The sequence below is a fragment of the Mixophyes fleayi genome, chromosome 4 (assembly GCF_038048845.1).
Source record: "Mixophyes fleayi isolate aMixFle1 chromosome 4, aMixFle1.hap1, whole genome shotgun sequence".
NCBI lineage: Eukaryota > Metazoa > Chordata > Amphibia > Anura > Limnodynastidae > Mixophyes > Mixophyes fleayi.
The window spans coordinates 135,808,703-135,833,194 of NC_134405.1; the positions used below are offsets into that span (position 1 = coordinate 135,808,703).

Consider the following 24,492-nt stretch of genomic DNA (forward strand, 5'->3'; position numbering starts at 1 on the left):
GGAGAAAGTGTCTTCTAAGTTACATTCAGCCAGGGCTTGCATAGGAAGAGTGTGTCCAGTGTCCCCAGTGCAAGGGGCTACCTGTCATGGCCCTGCACTAGGCACAGGGAGGCTGTGGGGACGATTGCTTATTAGGGCCCTGGGGGAGGTGCTATCCCTATCAAGTACCTCCTCATTGACAGGCTTCCTATACTGAGACAAGCTGGACAAAATAGACTGCAGCACAGCCAGCAACTCTCCTTCTTGTCCCATTCTACCATCTCCACCTGCAGGGAAGTAGTATGAGAGGGGTTGGATTCTTCAGCTTTACATGCTTTTTTTTAACACTTCATCTGTTACTCTGCCTCTCTATCTTCCTCATCTTTTCTCTCGTGCCGTATAAGGTGAGTATATCCAATGCTAAGCTTGGAGGGAGGTATCAGAAAGGTGTTTCACTGGCTCTAAGTGCCGCTTCAAGTTACCTAGTAGACAAGCAGGTGTTGATTCCCCTTGCTCAGTGTGTGAAATAGAGAGCAAGCAGCCATGTTCACCTCCAGGGAGTCTCACTGAAATGGCAGAGCTAGGCTGGTCAAGATCCTTGGCCCAGTCCTTTGCTGTGTTTACACAGCTATCTGCTTTCCCCAGGGAAGGTGAGTGGAGGCCTGACAAAGTGGATGCGGGAACTGTTCAGGGTTTCATGTTTCTTGGAAAGGATCATGGAATCTTCCACAGTATGTATACCCCTGACCGTCACTCTGCTGCAGCCCTTCAGTCATGGGAGAATCAGACTCTGAGGGGTAAATGTATGAATCTCCGGATTCTTCATCTCCGGCGTGTTCAGTCTCTTCAGCGCTTAAATTTAAAGCGGCGCTGCATTGTAAAGGGAAACTTCCATTTACAATGCAGCGCCGCTTTAAATTTAAGCGCTGAAGAGGCTGAACACGCCAGAGATGAAGAATCCGGAGATTCATACATTTACCCCTGAATGTTCCTGGAAGAAGGTGAGGTCTCTAAAGATTCTGTCTTTGATGTTGTCTTGTGTTTTAAAAAGGAAGCAGGTAGTAGATAATTTATTGGCGAGCACTAAATGTTTAAGGCAGTGAGGAGTTGGCCTAACAATTTGCTGTTAAGTAGGAAGAAGAAACACATTTCTAACCCCTCAGTGGGAGGACCTATTATGCGAGGTATGGGCCATATCTGTTCAGAGGATTCAGGTCTATGGCAGGTTGCAACGTCCCCGCAAGAATATGGTGAAATGGTAATCTCCACTTAAGGTGATGCTCCCATAGCGCATTTTTCTAAGACCACCACCACCACTCCAATTCTGAATGCTTCAGCCATTAGGGATATCAATGATGGGAAGATTGAAGCCACCCTTAAGTCTTTTTATATTGAGGCAAATATTAGCTTTGACTTGCATGAATAAGGTAGGCCCAGATAGGATTTGCTAACTTTGGTTGAGCACATATACAAAGCATCCGATCACCTGGGGTTGCAATTCCAGTCTTGGAAGAGTAGAAGGGGTTGGGTTTCTGCTCAAACCTCTTCTTGGTCCAGAAACTAGACGGATCCTTTTCGCCTATTTTGAAGCTGAAGTCCCAAAACATTTAGCTTTAAGAGAACAGGTTTAAGATGGAGTCTGTGGTCTGTCACAAACAGCATGGAACAGAATGAGTTTATGGTGTCCATGGACATCAAGGATGCATACAACAGTGCCAGTCTGTCCTAACATTTTCAATTTAAGGTTCTTACCTTTCGGCCTGGTACAGGACCAAGGGTGTTAACAAAGATCATGTCAGTAATGGCTGCCCTTCTGAGGTCCAAGGGGATGATCCCTTACCTGCATGATCTGGTGATCAAGGCAGGATTTCCGACCTTGGTTCAGACCAACGTGCAACAGATGTTCACTAAGTTTTACTGATTCAACATTTTTGCATAGATGCCAGTTTTAGATGGAAGATGCTGCGCTCCGTAACTTGTGAGCATACCCTCCTGTAAGGGCAGCTGTGGGACGTCCCCAGTGTTCCAGTGGCCCCCATAGGATGAAAAATAAAATTAGACTTTTATACTTAGAGAAAAGATTACATTTAACATGAGTCCACTGGGGGACAATGGACACCCACCCTTCTTGTTCTCCTTGTTATATTTTTATCATTTTACTAATTTTTCCCCTCTCTCATTCAGTTGCTCTGTCCTTTGGAGCTTAGTTAGATAATAACTGAAACTTTCAGTAAAATAGGTGGGGTGTATAGAGGGGGAGGAGTTTAGACTTTTTTTTTGATAATTTTAAAGTGCCCAAACTCCTGCTGAGCCTCTCTATACCCCAATGTTCCAGTGTCCCCAAATGTACTCAGAGAAAAGGATTTGACTAAAAATCTCATTTGTAATAGTGCTACCTTTTTGTTTTTGGGTTTTATGTTTTAGTTTCTGTGTGGCTGGCATATCCCCTTTTAGGTTTAGCGGCTTGTTTCATATATTTCTAGTGCCAGTATACAAAGTGTGTGTGTGTGTGTGTGTCTGTGTCTGTGTCTGTGTCTGTGTCTGTGTCTGTGTCTGTGTCTGTGTCTTAAATGATCCGGCCACTGTGGCCAAGAATCTAATTTGGCCGCCCACATTTCTTGGATCCTGTTGCACTGGGGTGAGTCAAGATATATGTCCAGAAGACATTGTTGTTACCAATAAACATGACCAAAATGTTTTATTTAACAAAGTAATGTGTAGTTCTCTAAACCAGAGTAGTAGTATATTTACATTTCTAGTATCAGTGATTTCTTAACAAAATGAAAGCTATGGATGTTTAAACAGGGACATGCCGGATGGTTATACATGCAGGCACTGATGCGATGTTACTCACAATGTATGTGTAAGCCTGTGCATTATTTTATCTAATTTTTTTTTACTTGATTTTTTTTTTATTGAGTTTGTGAAACAGAATACAAGACAAACATAGCAATGAATATTATGTTACAATCTGTGATGTAGATGCGTTCTACACGTAACATTGCCTACATATAACAAAAAAACATCAACAAAGACATAACACGTAAACTAAAGATAGGTAAGGGGGTAACAGGGGGAAGGGAAGGAGGGAGACATATCTAGAGGCAGACAGCGTATGGAATGGGTACAATTAGGTCCAACAATACTGATAGGTTCAAGTGATCAGGGCTAGAGATTAAGGTTCCTGTAAAAGACGTTGTTCAGTATAGTATTCATACTACGGGAACCAACGTTGTTCAGTATAGTATTCATACTACGGGAACCATTTGATTAGTTGGGAGCCGATGGTTTCCATCTCATAAATGCGTTGAGTTTTGGTAATAATTTTAGAGAGAGATGCGGGTAGTGAGGATTTCTATTTCTGAATTATTGCCACCCTAGTAGCAATGAGTACATGATTGGTGATGTATTAGTTGTGTTGTTGGAGATGAGGAGGGTATAGCTGTAGAAGTGCAACAGCAGGGGAAGGGCAGATAGTGGATTTGGTCACCTGTCATATTAGATGGAATACCGCATCCCACAATGATTGGATTTTGGGGCACGACTAAAAAATATGTACAAGTGTACCAATCTCACTACAATCCTCCAGCAGTATTTAGATTCCAAGGGCCAGATTCCGTGTAGCTTATCTGGGGTAAAATGCAACCTGTGTGCAATTCTAATCATCATCTCTGAGTGGTTGATACACTAAAGCTGGGTACACACTACACTGTTTTCGTCCAATAATCGGCTCAATCAACCGACATACGACCGCTCGTTCAAAAGTCGGGTCAGTGTGTGCAGTGACACGATGGTTGAAAGTCTGCCCAAATGGACGATTGTCGCCTCATTTGGTTGGTCGTACCGTTTAATATTTTCGTTCCAATCTCGTTTCCGCTGTGTAGTGTGTATAAGTTTCCGACCGATCCACAACAGTGAGTACGAAATTACAGTCATTGCTCACGACAACATGGTTGTAAAAAGACGCTAAAGGGACGTCCGCTCTTCCCTTTCTCGTCCTAAACAAGGCTAGTGTGTATGCAGTCCATGGACCGAGCGATCGGACCATCGTTCGCATGTAAAATCGCTCGGCATAAAAAGTTGGTTGAAATTTCTGTAGTGTGTACCTAGCTTTAGATATTTTGCAAATATTTTGAAAGATTTCCTCCTATCCTCCACTGAGACAGTAATCCCCAAATCAGACTCTGACATAGCCTGAACCGATAGGTCACGAGTGTCACCAGATGACAGGAGAAGCTGGTTATTTATTTATTTTTAAATATTGTAGGGACATTAATGAAAACTGGTGCACAGGAAAAGGATGCTTGCTATAGTGTCACTATAGCAAGCATTCCCATGCTGCCTGTCATTTTCTATTAGTGTCTAGTGACATCTGCCTGATTGCTATGGGTTAAGCAACTTTTTTTTGCTGTGCTCTAGTTTTAATTCATATTTTATATCAATATTTTTATAATGTTAATATAATCCCAATGTTTTCAAATGCATTGTAACCAAAACTGGGTAGATAATCCATAAAAAGCTATTTTCAATTGCCTTTATTAAATAATACAGCGTTCTTAGGAAACGACCTTCTATATTTTATTATGATCATGACCTGTGAATATAGTGAGGTTTATTTGAATTGGGGAAACTGATTGAATATAGAACTTTCTAAATGTTTTATAATCATCTAATAAATATTAGAGGTGTTTTTATTAGCTTCTTCTTGTTCATAATGTACAGCAGGTACAAGTCGCATACACAGTTACACACACAGAGAGAAGCAGCAGAAAGAATAACGCAATAGAATGCAATGAATGAAACTAGATCTGGTTTCATGAATAGGAATCCCTCTCCCTTTGTACAACTTGTTTGTCCGACAATCTCTCACCTTTCTTTTCACTATAGGGATGGACAGATTCCTTCAAGCAAATGGAAGATTTATACGTGGGAACAGAATTTTAAATTCCCCACCAGGATGATTGTAACCGTGGTGCTTTGCCTTATCTGCTTGTACAATGTAAGACATACAATTATGGCTACCAACATTACCATTATTAGTCAAAGTGTCTATGAACTGGGCAGGCAGGAACATTGATAGCTGGCACAGGGGGTTGTACATAGAGAGGGTTTATGGCAGATGTGGTAGAGACATTGCACATGGGAATAGGGTAAGGACAGGCTAAGGCCATCTTTGTATGTACCCAGCTAATCATAGTATCTCTTTCAGTTTGTCCTAGTAGATTTGTTACTCACACCCAAAGTTTTGCCGGCCCTGGACAGATGGATACTCGAAACAGTTAATGCTTCTTTTTCCAACCAGACAAGGTGGAACTTATGGTTGTTGAAAGGTCAGATCCTTTGGAAGTCTGTCATTAGATATGTTTGTAGCTCTGCAAATTACTCTCACAATACTACATTTCCATTTATATTTTTGCAGAATGCTGGTTTTATTCTACTTTGCCGTCAGCCGTCACAAGTGTCATCTACGTCTTGCATGTGCTGTCCTGCTACAGGTATCATTGTGCTATTTAGATATCCCACAGGTATTTTGAAAGTTTCTCAAAAGATGGAGAACCTGTCCACGCAACCCAGCTCACCACAGTAGCTTCTAACATGCAGCATGGGTGTGCAATGAGAAGGGACATTAGAAGGATGTTGCTATAAATTAATGAAAAACAAAACATGACCTGATGCATAATTCTTACGGCCAGGTACACACTGAAGAATTTTCCGACCGACGTGTTTTCTACAATGATTGTACCTGTGACTGAAGGTCTGATCAGTTGGGCGATTCATGTGTACACACTAGACAGATTTACCTTCAGATTTGCGCTCTTCATCTGGTGCTCTAGTCGTTTACAGAATGACTGTACAATATTTATTCACTCATATCATAACAAATTTTTTGTTCTGTGACTCTGAAACAAAGTATTCAGTCTCAGAAAAAACAAACAAATTATTCCCTTTACAGCACTCTCTACATTACTTCACCAGGACATATTCATTGCCTACATTGGCTGAAAAGAGCAGCACTCTGTAAACTCTATGGAGATTGTGATTGTGAGTGCATACACACTACATGATGGAAAGGTGACTGGAACGAGATAATTAAACAGTACGACCAACCAAATGAGCAGAAAATCTGCACTTTTGGACAACTTTCGACCATTGTGTCAGTAAACACGCTAAATCGACATCCAACTAAACGGTCGTATGTTGAGTGTTTGGCCCGATTATCAGGGGAAACACCTCCAGTGTGTACCCAGCCTAACACTTAGGTCTGTGCCATTTTTACAACATCATTGTTCCCTACACTAAGGCTTTATTCATACTATGCACTTTCAAAGTGTAACAAATTACACACAATTGATATGTTGTGTCCTATGATGCATAGATTCAATATACAGTACAATCTGGATTTAATTTTTTTGCTAATGCTTTATACTATTATACCTCCAAAAATGAAAAACGAAATATCTGGATAAACAAAACCCACACATATTTGTTTTTGCCATGGTGCCAATTTGCCTGGCCATGTCCAATTTTAGCTGTGTCCATGACCCTAATTTAATTTGCCCACCAGAAAGCAGTTTTGTGGAAATATAGACTGTTGGGAGCCATTGTACTATATAATAATATAATAATATATCCTAGGCTTGTTGGGATGTTACCAGTATTTTTCTGTTTGCTTTCAGAAATCAAATGAAGAAACTTTATAAAGGTGCATCAAAGGTTTCTGTTAAGGGCCGTCCACCTGTGGTCCTGGTAAAGAAATAATCAATTATAAAATACCTTTAACACAACCATCATCGCCATTGTGCCATTCCTAACAGGGACATCTGTAGAACACCCTGACAATGATGTGCTATTGCTACAGTGTGTCAGTCTTCACACAGTCTCTCTCTATTTTCCACACTCTCAACAGTATTTGGCTCAATTGGATGCTTTTAGAGGATGGGCCTACGATGTATCTTTGTCTTCCACTTCCTTAGAAGCACAAACTTGAACACTTTCATAGTCCCCTATCCAGACACCGTAGTATAGGCCTTTCATACTATGGGATGGCCCTTTTATACTGGACTGCTGGGTATACCACCCTCTCCACTTATTACTTTGGAATAGCCCTTTCAAGCTGTACTGTAGGTTACACTGTCTACCTAGTAATATGGTAATGTAAGACTTCTCATATTGTATTGCAGGGTACATTCCTGGGTCCAGCCCTCACTATGGGTTGGTTCTTTCATATCCGCAGAAACTTTAGGATATACAGGAATCTGTTGAATGCTCCTGTCAACTTGTGCTACATTCTTGTATATTTACATGAATCTTCTGCCTGTAAATAAACTGGGTTTGTCAAGTTATATATTAGTTGAGGTTGTAAAAGTGCCACATAGCTGCCTTTTTCAAGTTAGTGTGAGGAAAGCATTGCATGTAAACATGTACCCGAGGCTGATACTTGAGAATTCTTTTCCAAATTCTTTATCTAAAATGCACAGATACACCGCCTGGGTGCTTTAGTGGATTTTTTTAAGTGAAATTCCATCCAATATAAAATAGTAATCAGGTTCCTGTTATTTACATTGTTGATCCTCTTTTTCAGGCTGCCAGTATCAGATATACAGGAAATCAGCTTGCCTATTTACTATGGGGTAGGTGATTTAATGCAGCTCTAAAACATAAAAGAAGCATATCTGCAAAATTTGCAGATTCACTGTAACTTTTCCTCCCTCTCTTGTTGTACTTCCTGCCAAATTCCAGCTTCTACAGTACGCAAATGTAGAGGGGAAAAAAATCAGCAGTATAGTAGTAGTAGTGTAAAATAAACTGATATTTATCACGATGGTAGTCACCATCATGATGGAAGTAACACAGCGACATAAAAATAACGATTAACATGACAGCGACAGTGAGTATATAAGTACATACCATAATTTAGATGTACAGCATCTCAGACAGCTCTTATACCTGTCACCTGGAAATTTCAAATAAACAAAAGGCAGTGACTGGGAAGTGCACTTAATCTCTTTATTCTTATTTAAGAATGCTTCTATATTAAGTAGGGTTTTCAAATTGAAGCTTGATGACAGTGCGATTGCCGCTTTTAAGGCGGCAATGGGTGGACCCGGCGCCAGAATACATTATAGAGGTGACAGTTCCACCCATTGCCGCCTTAAAAGCGGAAATCGCACTGTCAGCAGTGTGAATGACGTCCTTCCCAGTTGCCGCCTTTTGTTTATTCGGAATTTACACGTGACGGGTACAAGAGCTGTACATTATGGTATGTACATATATACTCACTGTCGCAGTCTTTGTTGTCAGTGTTACTGTCATCAGGTATACGTACCCCACCCCTAATACTAGCACACACATAAGTTTCCAAAATGGTTTTTACATAGAAGGAATAGTGTTCAGTATAACATTTTATATGATTTGGGTTTACTCCATGTCCTATATTGACCTATATTAAGAGTTTTTATTTTGCAATTATATGAGCTATGCAATTAGTGTACTCAGTATTGCTGTTGCTGTAGACTGATGTGTTTCCTGGAGTTACTGACAAACATATGTCAGAGAGGAAATGGTCATACCATGGTTATTCTGCAAAGGACATAGCTACAGCTCATTAATAGTTGCTACCTTTGCATTCTTGGATCTCATAAAAAAAAAGTTAATGGCCTATGATTTTGCATTATTGATAAGTCAAAGAAAAGAGACAGGTAAAATCCTAGCTAACTGTTCAGACATTCTTCAAGTATTCGTTTTTTAGATATTTTAGACAACAGGATACAGGGCAGATCAGAGGGTGCAGCTGTTTTTGGGACATACAACCCTGTGTCAAATACCTATGCAGCAACAGTATCCAAAATGAATCCTGTAATTGGTTAACATTGGTAAATAGATGGCTAACCAGCACCCGCTGATTGATCAATACATGCAGACTCTTACAAAATGTTGGTATGGGGCCCAGAAATATCTAGTTACGACCCTGAAAACATGCTCAGCATTTTCTGCTCTGTACAGACATACACTGATCACTAAAGTACCAAGAGATGTAATATTGGGTCCAAACCCCCTGGAGCTTGTTTGATACAAATAAACTTCTGATAGACAGAAATGCAGCATTCTGACTAATAATTATACATTCTTTTTATTTCTCTTTTATATATATTTCTAGGATATTTTCTACTGCACATCATGTTCTTCTTGACAAGCCTTATTATAACATTCGGGTTGGTCATCCCGATACAAGAGGGGAACGGAATGTTGATTCTACAGGTGCTCGGGTATACAGTGTAAGAACCCTACCAAGTCATTTTTATGGAGAATGTCTCACTCACTTGGCTTGGTTGGTACTGGAAGCAAAATACATTGTGTTGTGGAAAACTGATTTTGGTAATGTGGCAGAGCTAGGGAATGGGGGGCCCACCACATATTTCCTGAGTGTAAACTATGGATTTTCAGTATAGTGGAACTACAAGACCAAGCTTGCCCTCTGGCAGGGCATGCAGTGTCTTGTAGTTCCACAACTACTGAAAAGCCACAAGCACTGATAATAGTAAAGTGTAATTGAAGGGACACCTTGCAATCTGCTGCTGCGCTCAGAAGATCCAGATTCCTTCTTTGTGCTGCGAGACGCATTGGTGCAGAGTTTGCCTGGGAGCAGAGTATGTCCCCATGGTCTCAGGTGGTTCTTGCAAAACTCTGCAGATCCAGTACGGCAGCCACCAAAATAGCTTCCTTCCTGAAAGTAGAAATAATGTGTCATTTCACAAGGCTGAACTGCGTCCCCGTAGGCGACTGGTCGGCCCAGCGGCCTAATGGAAACAGACATACTACAGGTAGCCCAAGAGCCAGGACCAAGGCAGTTATTATGGTTCTAGCCTGTCCCTGTCCATTCATGTCACAACATTAAATGACAGCTCAACTACAAAATGGAAATTTTCAGATACATACCATACATTGTTCATTGTTAAAAAACTGACATTCCACTGCAACTATGAGAAGCACCTTCCCCTATGGCATCCTGCTGGAGATTAGTGAAAGAACATGATGGATGTATTTAGAATGTTAATAAGTATAAACATTAAAGTTATTTCAATTATATTATTCAGCTTTGTAATATACAGCCTTTGATCATACTTTCCTACTTTTCCCCTTACTTTTTAGGAAAAGTCTTGGTGGGTGGGGCTTGATGATACAGTTCATGGTGGAAAGTGGAGGGGTCCATCATGTTTTCAGGTTCTGTCCACGTCACGGGACATAATAAAGTGTTTGCATGGTCACAATCCTGCCCCTAAGCAGTTCCTGGGGTGGGAGAGGCTTGATAATGCAGTTCACATCATCACATCAGGGATTTGCTTGCTCTCTCATTCCAGACATTCTGGGAGAATAAACATCTATTCTTTTAATATACTTTAATTTATGTAGTGCTTTAATGTTTCAGATTCACTCCAAATGATTTTTTTTTTTACAACATGTCAGGTATAAACCTGTGGGTGTAACCTTATAATGCTACATTACCTTTTTAAGATGCAATGAACTTAAACAGTGCAACACTCGTGACAAGCTTACACTGCATTACAGCAGGTATAGATCACAGAGCAAGTAAGAGCCATTATGAGAGTGTCTTATGCAGTGATTGAAATTGTAGTACAACAAGCTTTAATCATATTGGAAACAACCCATTCCTTATTTCTATTTTTTTATGCCCTCATTTCCCCCTATGCTATAATTCCTGTACAGGATTATGAGTTTGGTAAAAAAAAAAAAATTGTAAAGCAATGCAATAATACAAGTACTTCTGTCTGCTGCTTCTTTAATTACATGTGTAAATTAAGCTACATTTCCTTTTTAAGGAGATAGTAACTGAAAGAACAGTTAGCGCCACCTGGTGTCTAAAATTTGTATGTACTTTAAAGCAGTTTTCCAAGCAATGTATTGGTGTCACTGTAGAAGATGTGCTATTATGGATAATTTGCATGGTATAGAAAATAAATAAGTAAATAAAAACTATAAATACATAGTTATACCATTAAAATAATGGCTTTAATACAGAGCAAGAAATTGATATAATCAAAGCTCCCAAGACACTGTATTTAAACAAGATTTATAAAAATATGCTTCATACCAGTGTTCCCTCTAAGCTGAGCAATCTGGAAAGGAAACAGTTAAAAGGTCACTCTAAAGAGGGCTCCACCCGAAAGGTTTGCATTCACAATCTGCAGGATGTTTCCTAGTAAGATACAGGTTTAACTCTATAATTTCCAGATTGCTCAACTTAGAGGGAACACTGCTTCATACTACTTTTATTACCTTTCTATTATTGATGTTGATGGTTTTCTGGACAGGTGTAAGTGTCTATAACTATCTGTCATTCTGGTTGCAGCTTGGGAATAGTCCTCATGATAGCTGTGGTTGTTGCTCAGGTCCTGGCAGCTCAATTTTTATTTCTACAAGATAAAGTCTCACCCGCCGATAAGAACAAACCATTGGCCATCAACAACAGGTGCTTCTTATTATGATACTTACCGTATATTATAGCTTTTAATCTGATATATTTTACAGTAAAACAGCCAATCACAGCAAATATGTTTGAGGCATTTCTGTAATACGTCAGTAGCATATCAACACAGTATAGCTGCATAGACTAAACAACAGGATCATATGAGACTAAAAGCTAATGGCATACTTCCCAACTCTCCCGGATTCTGGGTGGGACTCCCGGGAGAATTTGGCAGTCTCCCGCATTTGCCCACTTCCTAGTGAAGTGGCCAGAATTCCATCCAAAATGCAGCGATTTTCCGGGAATCGCTGCATTTGGCCGCGCTCCCACTGTAAAATGATGCAAAGTTTGCGTCATTACGTCACAGGGGGCACGTGCAAAATGATGCGATTTTTGGAGCCACTCGCCCCGGCAGCTCCCGGACGCCAACTAGAAGTTGGCAAGTATGGCTAATGGGGATATTTCCCCCTGGTCAAGTGAGTCACATGTTATCTTCATGAGGGCTGCATTATGCTGCTGCACCTCGTGTTCCCTACCAATGATTTCTGGTTTGTACATACAGAAGCTGTTCTTGTGGGATATTTTGTTTTGTGCTGCACAGTGAACAAACAATAACTAGGAATAATTGATCCATATGAAAATGTATTTGCAGTAAGCACAAGCATTCAGAGTTATTCTTCCAAAGAGTTCTGAATTAAGAAAGTTAGTTACAGAGCTCATTGTTTGAAGAGGTCGTACAACCCCACCCCTCTAACACCAGGTTTTGACTAAAGTTTGCTATTTTTGACAGTTCTAAAAGGCGGGAGCATTTCATGCCACATTGGGCAGTCAAAGGAGTAACACAAAACAGTGTAGGATCGACAGATGCACATGAGGGTGTAACCAAGGCAAAGATGGGTATATACAGATATATTTAAGGCGCCTTTTATTTTTGTTAATACAAAAACCCATTTCATTTCTTAAAGTACTGTAATTTTATATTTTTGCTTTTGTTTAAATTGAGCTATTCTAGCAGTATACCTCCAGTATGATGGAAGGCACTGAGCACTAGGCTACAAATATTGTGCATCCGCCTCTCCTCTCCCATACCCTTTTACAGTATCTCAGGGCTCTGTCCTAGACAGGCTCCATCATAATCTCCAGAAAGATTGATTCTGTACATGATGATATTCGACACAGCAGTGCCTAGCAGGGCCTGGAATTTGACACTTTCTTTTACTCCTAGGAGAGGATTTCAGAACTTCAGCTATTTCTTCATGTTCTACTCAGCTATCCTGGGCTTTGGCTCATGTTTGCTTAGAGTCATATTAAATGTGTTCCTGGGGAGCTGGTTACTAGCAAGGATAGACCGCCCGGTCTTCCCAAAAGGATATGAAGGCGCTGATATGGGTGAGTACCAATAATCTTGCAACTACCAGATGACATTCTGATTCTTACAAGGCCCTTTTAACAGCATTGTAGACCCCCGGGCAAAGCAGTGCACTGTAGTCCTAACTACAAAACCACTCACAGGAATAAAAATGTAAATTATCACTGCAATTAAGCTTATATTTATTGGTACCTCCAATAAAATCAGTGTTTAAACATTAAAAAAAAAACATGCTGTACAGCAGAGATTAATCCACACAAAAGTTTGGACAATATAACATTGCCTTGACGTTGAAAAACAAGAAATTTAATATAAAAATGGTACTCCATTGGTTAGTCATAGAGACGGAGATGACACAGTACAAAATTACTATGAATTATTTATTATTAATCAAGTGCTCAGCACAAACATCTGTAACATTTCTGAGGTGATTAGTCCACCTAAATGTTTTTTTTATAAAGAGGGTTTGAAGGTTCTGAATAAATCTCCTGGAATAATAGACTGAAAAGTTGGCAATCCTATGGGGCCCCTATGCTCATGGGCCCCCAGGCAACTGCCCAGCGGGCCCATGCGTTAAGACAGCTCAGGTTTCATATGTTTTACACACACATTATTCTAAGCTATCATTGTACTTTACAATGAAAATTAATAATGCTGTAGCAGGTGAGCATTGCATTACTTATTTGCATTGCTATGTCACTGAGCTAAGTCTGAGGACTCAAAACTAGAATACATTTCTTCCTAAAGTGTTTTACATTTTTGAATAAAATAACAAAGAAGGCTGCTAGTTCCAAACTGTATACTCTCACCCAGGCGCGGGCTGGCAGATATCAGCCCGGGGGGCGCACAGGCGGCCGCATCACATGATACGGAATGTGGCTGCATCCGGGGGTGGCCGGCCCTAACAGCGGTGAGTCTGAGCGCCGCCTGCCCCCCGGCCCAGCCCGCCCCTGCTCTCACCATAGCAGCACACAATGGTTAATGTTTTTCAAATAGTTTATCAGCAGACATGGCAAAGGATTAGCTATCAGTAAAAAATAGCAAATCTATAAATTTACAATGGTGAATTTATTATTTCAACATTTGAAATGTAGGAAGTTCAGCCAATTACATTGTGAATATCTATCAAAAAATCATGCTGATTGAAAAAATTTAAGGGTAGATAGATAATGGTTAAAAAAAAAAGAAGTGAAACCAAAAAACCTACAGTACCGTGGTTGGATACACAACCTTTCATAATTGGACTGTAGTTGTGTTCAGAGTTAACCAAACACATTTAAGATTATGTTTAAAGGTAATTAACATAAACCTGACTGCAACGAAAGTGATTGTGATAAACCCCATATAAAGATCAGCTGTCCTGTAGGATTTCCTTGCAGTTTTCTTGGTTGGGTCCTACTGCGTTATTCATGGTCCTCAGGGATCTATCAAAACACGTATGGATCTCATTGTTGAAAGTTACCAATTAGGAGATGGGTACAAACTACTCTACATGTCCCATGGAACACTGAAGACTATCATAACTGAAGTTGGGAAAATGGGGCACAACAGGCCATTGCCAAAGATGACAGAACAAAGAAAATTCATCATGGAGGCTACTAAGAGGCTTACAGCATTATTGTAGTAGCTGCAGGCGTTTTGGGCAGTAATTGGTCACTCCCTGCATGTGAAACAATATCCAGTACCCTGCACATATGTAGGCTATGGGGTAGCAAGATGGAAGCCATTTCTAAAAAAAAAAGAACATCCAAGCTTGTTTAAATTTTGCAAAAAATTCATTTAGTCACTCCAAACCATGTGTGATCTTATGGTCTGATACAACACAGCTCATCACCCAAAGAACACTATATGTATGGTGAAGCATGGTGGAGGCAGATTCATGCTTTTGGGACACTTCTCTTCAGCCAGAACAGGGGTTCTAGTCAGGATAGAAGACATAATGAATAGCTCCAAATATCAAGATATTGTGGGACAAAGCTTGCTGGCCTCTGTCAGGAAACTGAAGATGAAGTGAAATTTCACCTTCCAACATGATAACGCACATCTAAGTTAACCAAGAAGTTACTTCAGAATAAGAAGATCAAAGTCTTAAAGTCTTGGAATGGCCCAGTCAGAGCTCAGACCTCAGTTGCATTGAAAAACTTTGTAATTACCTAAAGAGGGCTTTGCACACAAGATAATTTGATGGACCTTGATATTGTTTTGCAGGAAAGAGTGGGATAAAATTGAAAAGACCAGGGGGTATATTTACTAAACTGTGGTGTTGAAAAAGTGGAGATGTTGCCTATAGCAACCAATCAGATTCTAGTTATCATTTAGTACATTCTACAAAATGACAGCTAGAATCTGATTGGTTGCTGTAGGCAACATCTCTACTTTTTTAAATCCGCAGTTTAGTAAATATACCTCCAGGTGTGCAAAGTTGAGAGGCTTATTCAATTTTACTGCTTTCACTGCTGAAAATAAAAATGCAAGCAAAACGTGTTTCTACAAAGTTTTAGTTTAGGGGTGAGCACACAAGGTATTGTAGGTATTTTATTTTCACTTCTTTTTCCTAAAATTTGTCTATTTGTTTTTCACTTTAATTTTGTAGCTTAGAAGGTCATATTAAAAGGTCTGACATAATTTATCTTGTTTTCAGGCTTACATCACAAATAGCTGCAATTTCAATAAGGGTTTGTAGACAATTTATATCAACTGCTGATAGAGAAATCAACTTATTGTGGTCATGTTCTCTTTCTTGCATTCTAGGATATAATACATGGACTGGCATGCTCCAGGTGGACCTCTATCATACACATCCTGTAGCTCTGTCCTTCTGTCACCTTCTTACGCAAGTCGTCCCGTCAAAAAGACATTACACAAGCCCAGGTATTAGTCATGATTGATGGGAACTGCTTATTACTAATAGATGTGTACATAACATTTTGCCAAGAAACAGTGTTCTCTAACAATTAAAAGGTCAATAAACATTCAAACAAAAGTTATTCCTGTACAACGATAAAAAAAACATTGTTAGGCAAAGACAAATATGATAATTTGATCATTCATCCATTAAGCTATATTTAATAGAATTTAAATATAAGCTAAAGCAGTTACTATATCACTTATCTGTCTTTGTTTTGTGAAAAGCTTCGAGCAGCAAGCTTCAAAACTATTTAATAGATGGCTGCTCATACACAAGTAGGACATGTAGAGTTGGATATATGTCTTTGGGCATAAAATATGCCTTTCTGTACTGCGCCTGTGCACAAACAATGTGAGCGCAGATGTCTGTATGCAAATTCAGATGCATCTTACATTGACAACTAATGCTTAGCAACGCGGAATGGGGAAAGGAAGGGACGGGATAGCGTGGCCAAGTATATATAGTAAGGGCTTAAATGTGACTGAGTCAGACCTGGACACAGCCACAGATACACCTGTCAGCAGGAGTATCTGGTGCAGGTACTTGACCCCAGGTGTAAGACAGGCGCTGCTGCTGATGATTATGGCCTTTACACTGTAAAGAAAAAAGAAGATGAATAACTAAAAGAAAATAGTGTGTCCCCAGAAGTGATCTAAGCTCCAGTGCTCATATCCTGATATGGTAGCAGAAACACTGCAGAGGCGAACAGCGTGGGGTCCCTGCCTAAAAGCTGCCACCAGCACCAGAATATAACAGGCTGGGCTGGACACACTATAATAGGGGAAAACATGCAGTCCCCCTGTAATAATGTGTCACAGCCCCAGTCTGCTCAACATGGGGCTGAATTCCCTAGGGGAATCAGTGCTGCTGCAAACAAAAAAATGCTACTCATCTAGGAAAAAAACAGCCCCATGCTGAAAGCACTTCCCACAACCACTGCTGTTAGGTGTTGGGGTAATAAAGAGTTAATGTCATAAAATAACATTTTTGTTTATGGCACTAGAGGTGCCAAGTGGGGGGCAGGTACAAAGTAACAGGGCCTGAGCCTGCCTGTGTAGTGGGAGGAGGGACCCACTTGGTGTGGCCATGCCCTCTTCAGCAGCTATCTTAGGGGCGTCTAGAAGTCGCTGTACCAGGGCCCACAATTCCTCTTGGTGGCCCTGTGTGACACTACTGGTCCCAGCAATCCCTGGTAGCCATAAACTGCTTGGGTATACTGTCAGGATAACGGAACCTGTAGTAACACTTAAAAATACTGTTAAAGTATTCTAAACACTGTGAAACAATCCTTTATTTAAGTATCATTTCACCCAATTCCGTGTTCATCAATTGATTATTCACCTAAATCTACAGGATCTTCTCCTTTCTTCAGGCTTTTCACCCACAGCGATGAAAAAAAACAAAACACACATGCACCTGCTCCTGGCAGAGTCCCAATCTAAAGGATAAGCCAGGAGGCCTGTCTGGAACTAACAATACAGAGCAGCTTCACTCTAATTGGTCAGATCATGAGAAAGATGTTCTGATCAATTAGTAATGTCTAGACCCCAGGTGGGAACTAGCCGCAATGAACTCGACTGATACAATGTATTTATTGCTAAAGTGTATCAGTGTAGTTCATTATGGCTAAATCATGATATACTTTAAACATATCTTCATGCATTAGTCACATTTAACTAGTATGCTGAGTCGCACATATCTTAAGATACATGCAACTCAGACTAAACCCGTATTTGCATAAATTTTTGGGATGCATTTTACGTCTGCATTTTTTATGTAAAATATAATAGGTTCAACTCTACTTGATTTGTATGGTGTACATCTGAGCTCTGGGAAAGGAGATTGTGTTTGATAAATACAGAATGATATCTTATTTGCATGTAATGTCTCATTTGAACGGGTTCATAAGTAAAACTAAAGAAAACATATTACACACATTGGGAGCCGTTATTTTATAGGATACAGGAAATCTTTAAGTCATAGAAAATAACATTTATTTCTGATTCAAATTTCCGGCATAAATAATTTGACAAAGATATGAGACAAATACAACAGTGACACATCTGAGTACAGAGCGAGAGTATGTATATACTAATAAGTCACCCATTTATATTATAGGCAACCACAACTTAGGTCCGTGGTCAAGGCTATGGCTTAAATACACTTGAACTTTTGAATAAAATTCAGGTTGACAGGTAAATTGGAATTATTTCCAGTGGGTATAACTGTCATTTTAAGACCTTATAGTTAATGTAACTGTATTTAAATATTTTTTGTTGCAAATTGTTTACTGCTTACTGTAGCAGAATATATGACTGTACAATATATCCAATTGTGTCAAGGTTTTAGGTGAGAACGTCCCAGTTGCTGATACTGGGAATCTATTACTTGGAATACTTATTTTCTGTGAAATCAATCTTCCAGTATGCACAGATTAACAAATTTTGATTGAAATATGAACCTTTATCATTTGAGTGACATTTGGAACCCAAACTGAATCTCGGGTAGTGTAACAGAACAGGACAGCTTGATTGCCATCACCTAGGGTAGAATTATTGTCAAATTGAAAGTGCAAGACTCCTCACACAAAAGATAAATAAACAGTTTTTTGTGCTTATAATATGTGAACCCTAGGCTCTGAACATCTGGCTGAATTTATGCTATTAAGCCGACAATTCTGTATACCTCCCTATCATCAACCAGTCTATCAGTAAATCATCAGCACCCATATTTAATAATTAAAGTCCTCCTCCACCCCCAACCAAACCAACATTAAATTAAAAGTGTTTAGGTTTAATAAATATGCCCCCCCCCCACTATCCCCACAAATAAATGAATAGCATTACCATTTAATAAGCAGTCCTATTTTCCCCCACCCATGAGCCCCAACATTAAATGTATAGAACCTATATTTAATAGTAAGGTCTACCTTCCTCCCAACCAGGCCAACATTAAATTAATAGTGTTTACATTTAATAAATAAGCCTCCTTCCCCCCAAATGGCCCGATATGAAATTATTAGCATTCCCATTTACTAAATAAACCTATTCACCCCCCACCAGCCCTAACATTAAATTAATAGCATTCTAATTCAATAAATAAGCATATTCACCCAACCAGCCCCTATGTATGTATGTATGTATGTATATATGTATATATGTATGTGGATGTATTAAGGAACAAGCCTTTCCCCACTAACTCACTTTGTGGAGGGGAGGAGAGAGAGGGCAAGGGAAGGAAGTGAATAGCAGGGAGGGAAATGGAAAGGTAACAGGAAGAGAGAGGGAGAAGAGAAACGCATCTCCAATCAGTAGAATATAGAACAAAATGAATGGTCCCAGGTATTACGGTGCCCTAGGTAGTGGCACACGCCCCACCTCCCTAGTTACGTCCCTGCTGGGTATTACATACTTATTTATTTTTCATTTTGTGAAGCAGTGCTATTTTTATAACATTGAGATTTTGAATTTATTTTTTTTAATGATTTTACTGTTCAGGAGGTAAATGAAATCAAAGATACTGTTCAATATTTATATTTTTTTTGCAGACGTACCCCAAGACTATAGGAAAAAACAAAGAAGGACGAAATGGCACTTAGCTTATACTCTCATTAATAATCCGGCACTGATACTGAACAGGAGACAAAGTACCTGGAATTCTGCTTCTTATCCTCAAAGTCAGGATGTGTTGCAACGATTACTAATTTCCGTTTTGCGGTCCCGTGGCAGGAAATCGGTACTAACAGAAAAAGATATTGAAACATCAGCAGACACTACTGTCCAACTTTAAACTGTTTATAACTGTTGTCACAATCCAGCACTCACTTGAGTCTGCATGATGAGTGTGACAAAGGGTCAATCAAAAACAATCACCTGGTCTGTTTAAAAATGATTAAAACTCTCCCTGTCAGACCCACACACTAACTTTGCCTTATCAATTATGCCACCACCAAGGCTGTTTTGTGAAGAGCTGACACTCTTACTCTCTTAAAACTAACCTCTTCAACCAGTAATAAATGTTGGTGAAACACTTCGAGAGCTTTCACCAAGGTTTGGGACCCATGGGTAGCCTTTTTTCAGGCGTGCCCACCCTTTACTTAACCCAGTTCTAATACCTCACTACTTTTTTGGACTTCTCCCCTTCTACAATGGATCTAGTTACCTCTTACCTTTCTTCCTTTTCTACCTTTTCTCTTGCTCCTTTCTTCCTCTATACCCTCTCTTTCCTTCTTTCCTCTTTCAACAAAAACTTTGGGTCATTTGCTACTACTACATTTAAAGGTTCGTTTGGCTTAGTGTTTCGCATGTTCGATGCTGAGCATTGATTTGATTACTTCTTGTCTATTTGTTATAACTGTTATCACTTTGTCAATCGTCTCTTGTTGTTATATTGACCTTGCAAAATAAAACTTTAAAAAAAAAAAAAGAAATGTTGGTGAAATTTATTAATAGGCTATCACCCCCTAGAAACTCCACAAGATGTGACCCTTCATGTCCCCTTTATGTTGGTGTAACTGCTCAATGAAGGAATATTTTTAGCATTTGTTGGATCTGCCCTGCTGTGCAGCATTCATGGTCTTACTTGGTAAACTTGTGCAGTATTCTGTGACTCCCTCCCCCAAGCTGGCCCTTTTACATCACTATCCACCCTCTATTCCACAAGGGGATCGATATGTGATGGGGCACGTTCTAATAGCCGCTAGGGCAGCCATAGCTCAATCATGGAAGCTACCTCCCCCATTGACTATATTCATTTCAGGGCCGCCCCCCCCCCCCCCCCCGAAGAAAAATATATAGGGAGGCTGTGGCGCATGCGCATTAGCTCCATTGTACTACAATACAGCACCGCTGCGGACGCTTCTTTGACAGCGCCGCAGCTGCTTTACAGTACAGTGCCTCTATGTAGGGGCACTGTTTAGCCCCCATTCTTCGCGGAAGGGAGGGGTGACTGGAGAACCAGAAACCCCCCCTGCGTGCGCCCCTGCATTTCCAAAGTGCAGTGCAGTTTTGAAATGGAAACCCTGAGAGTACCATGTTCTATTACTGCCTTTCCACTCCTGATGAAGTGGCAATGCTGGCATGTATATGTGACAGAGGTGGAAAGGGGATTCCTTTTTCAGGCTGAACTACAGGATGCAGAAATTGACCCCTCTGGGTCGTCAATAAATGCTGTCTAGCTGGTTACTCTGGTGTCTTTTTTTGCTTCTTTCATTTTTTTTGGAGGATATATTTGTGTCAGCTGAGTTATATTGCTGAAAAACAGATAACAAGCTATTGTATTTCCAGGCATGAGATTTTGTTCATGTGATCTACTTGCTGTATTCATTTTCCACTATGTACACATTTTTCTTTCCCCCTGCACTATGCACTTCTCTTTACCCATTTATTTTTGTACCCCCTTATGTATAACTTTGTAAAAATACAATAAAAAAAATCCAGTAAAAAACAAACTAATCTATTACAATTTACTTCCATCAGAGGTATTATAAATCAAATGATCTCCTCTGTTTCAACTATATAACGTTCTGATGCATGAATTCGTAAGATCACAGAGACCTAAACTTATTAAGAGTAATATGGAAAATAAATCCACAATGCTTGAAATTAACAAAATTAAATACAAAGATAAAATATGGACTAAACCGCCATCAAAAAGACAGTTTTTTTTAATACCTGTTTCTGATTGGCTTGATAGCTCAAACAGCACGTTTGAGCTATCTTGCCATTCAGGGCATAAGAGGAAGCACCTTTGACATATAAATTATGGGGCAGTCATTATTTATTGATCGTGGGGCAAAATTAATTTATAATTAACTTAAGGGGCAAATTTTAATTTTCATTATGTTATCGGGACAAAATTACTGTATTATTTTATTATGGGGGCACTATGTAATGCCACATTGTGCATCATAAATAATTATATCCACCATTAATAATCAAATAGTATTACCCAGTTACTATAAATATATATTCGTATTCCCCCATAATATAATGAAAAATAAAATCCTCCCCCCATAAGTTATTTATAAATTACTTTTGCACCTTAATTAAAAAATAATGATTTCCCCCAAAAGCATCATTAATGAATCTGGCCCCAAGAGTGGATCTGTTGTTCACATTACTTAATTATTTAAAATATCACCAAATAATAATATTGCAATTTTTTTTCTTTAATATAGTGAATTAAAAGTAATTAAAAGTAAAACAATAAACTCTAGCAAAACACTATAACAATAGATAAAACTAAGCAGTAAAAAAAAATATGTGCCCTTGCTTCATTCACCTATTTGGTGGAAAAGACGCAAACCATACATTGGGAAGGCGTTCCATAAAAGATGCGATTGCCATGGCCATGAAGGCTATCAATGTTTTCTTGATATGCTACAAATGCACAGTTTTATATGAAAGTTAAATGAATGTGGCAGATAGACAACAATGGAATCTCAATATAATTGAATCTGTGTTACCCCAGAAGGTAGTAGCAAGAAGGGAGTATAGTAACCTGGGGAATATAGTATACTGGTTGTATAATCAAAGATAAATTCCTAAATATAATTCACTACACAATAATTAATAATACCTAATAAAGTGTGTAAGGAGAACACAAATCTATGTGCAAGTGTATATTACTAGTACATTTTTATGGATATAAAGTGACTATACTGCAATTAAAAGGTATGAATGCTGCTCAGCAAAGAAAAAGTGACACTTCAATAAATTAGATGCTGGAATATAGGACAAATTAATGATCGCAATAAATGTAGCACACAGAACACACCAGTAATATATGTTATGAATGATAGTAAAGGAAATCTAACACAAATGTTGCAATTTTACATCTTGCAGCATTAACTCATAACACAACAATACATGCTGCAACATCTAAAGTTGTGGCAATGAGCTAAGAGACAAACTATATGGTTAAAAATTTCACACAGACCTAACCCACTATTATTAGAGGAGAAGCAGAAATCCTTAGACGCTGTAGGATTGTTCAAAATAGATGTAACAAGGTATCAAATGGAGCAAGAACATAATAATAAATAAATAAATATTGATCAAATAAAGGTCTATCTTTAATACCCAATACCTATGAGAAAAGAATGCACAATAAAATAAAATAATGAAATCATCCAGGATAGAGAAAAAAGTCAACACAGTGATACATTGTTGATAGAAACATACCTTCATAAAAACTAAGAACAAAGGGTCTTGGAATAAAATGTATTTAATTTCTCTTATATGATTTCTTATTCCTTGATCAATCACATTTTTACTCAATATTTCATTGGGATATTCTGACACTATATTAGAATTCTTTTAAAGAGTAATAAATATAACATATTATATAAAAATATGTGTACTACTGGTATTAGATTAAGAGTATCTCCAGTAACAGAGCTTCCTTTTCTTTTTCTTCAGTAAATACAGCGATAAGTGTTCTGAGAGAGCACCTCATTAAATGGAATGGAATAATCTACTGGTAGTATTAATAACATAAAGGTCATATCTGGTGCGACGGTGGGACAGTTTTCTCAAATTGGGACTGTCACAACTAAATTGGGACAGTTGACATGTATGCGTCTCTTTTTGTACAATGGCACCTGCTTTTATGGACAGCTGATAGAACTGCGAACCTAGATGATGGTAACGGCGGAGGGATGGAAAAGAAGTGAAAAGCACGCATTTAAGGAACTGTCCCCCTAGTCCAGTGTTGGCTAACATGTGACACTCCAGGTGTTGTGAAACTACATGTCCCAGCATACCCTTCCAGCAATAAGCTGCTATATATTGGCAAAGCATGCTGGGATTTGTAGTTTCACAAACACCTGGAGTGTCACAGGTTAGCCAACACTGCCCTAGTCAGTGGATGACCACTGTCCGCCCCCAAAACTCACACTTTATTTGCTAGACACTGGAAATGTGGATTTCTGTTAAATGCTGAAAACAGTCTTGCTTCTTATTTGTGTTTTCTCAGGGCCGTAACTAGGGCTGTGCGATAGGGGCGACCGCCCAGTGCGCAACGCTGAAGGTGTTACGAGCCGCGGTGGTGCCCAGCCACCGCGGCTCCCTTACCTCCGTCCCGGCCGTAGCTAGGCAACGGCCAGGACACTGAATGTGAGAGCGCCGAGTCCCAGCAAGGGGAACTGCTGGGCGCGTGCGCATCTAGATAGCCTGCGGGCTAATTAATACATGGGCTGTATTCTTGCAGAGCTAGGCTCTGATTGGTTGGGGTCACTAATTAAGGCAATGAGGTCTGCTACCTCATTGCCGGTTATAGCTTCGGACTCCCAGTCTGCTGACCTGCTTGTTCCTGTTCCTGTGTATTGTATTCTGCTGAACTCTCGTGTATGACCCTTGGCTTGGATTTGGCCTTCGCTCGTGTATCCCGTGACCCTGACCTTTGGCCTGTTTACCGTTTCTCCTGTTTGTCTGTGACCCTTGACCCCGGCTTGTTAACTGGAATTGTAACTTACTGCCGGCCCTTGACCTCTGCGTGGACCTCACTCCGCTTACCTGGGTTCTCCCCAGCCGGTACACACTTCACGACCCTCTGTCAGTCTGCGGCCCAGTCTGTCCCCACCATCAGGGGCTCCAGTGAACACCTGATTGGCAGAGTTGACTCCGGGTTGTGTTGTGCCGTCTGGAGGGGTTCCTAACATTATAACCGGCCAACACTGAGACGAGGTTGGGATGGATGAAAGCGGATCCACACCGTCTCCGGCACAAGCCTTAGCAGGCCATGTTGAGT

The 24,492-nt window shown here is 39.7% G+C and overlaps 1 protein-coding gene across 1 annotated transcript in view; it reads left to right on the forward strand.

The window, feature by feature from the left end:
- Positions 1-20,134, forward strand: part of LOC142152109 (stimulated by retinoic acid gene 6 protein-like) — a 44,131-nt gene extending 23,997 nt beyond the window's left edge. The window contains exons 9-18 of the mRNA XM_075208405.1: positions 4,867-4,978; positions 5,189-5,309; positions 5,399-5,474; positions 6,657-6,726; positions 7,562-7,610; positions 9,137-9,254; positions 11,348-11,467; positions 12,690-12,853; positions 15,585-15,704; positions 19,289-20,134. Of these exons, the coding sequence (XP_075064506.1) occupies positions 4,867-4,978; positions 5,189-5,309; positions 5,399-5,474; positions 6,657-6,726; positions 7,562-7,610; positions 9,137-9,254; positions 11,348-11,467; positions 12,690-12,853; positions 15,585-15,704; positions 19,289-19,530 (1,192 nt within the window). The 3' untranslated portion in view covers positions 19,531-20,134. The remainder of the gene's footprint in view (positions 1-4,866; positions 4,979-5,188; positions 5,310-5,398; positions 5,475-6,656; positions 6,727-7,561; positions 7,611-9,136; positions 9,255-11,347; positions 11,468-12,689; positions 12,854-15,584; positions 15,705-19,288) is intronic.
- The last annotated feature ends 4,358 nt before the right edge of the window (positions 20,135-24,492 follow it).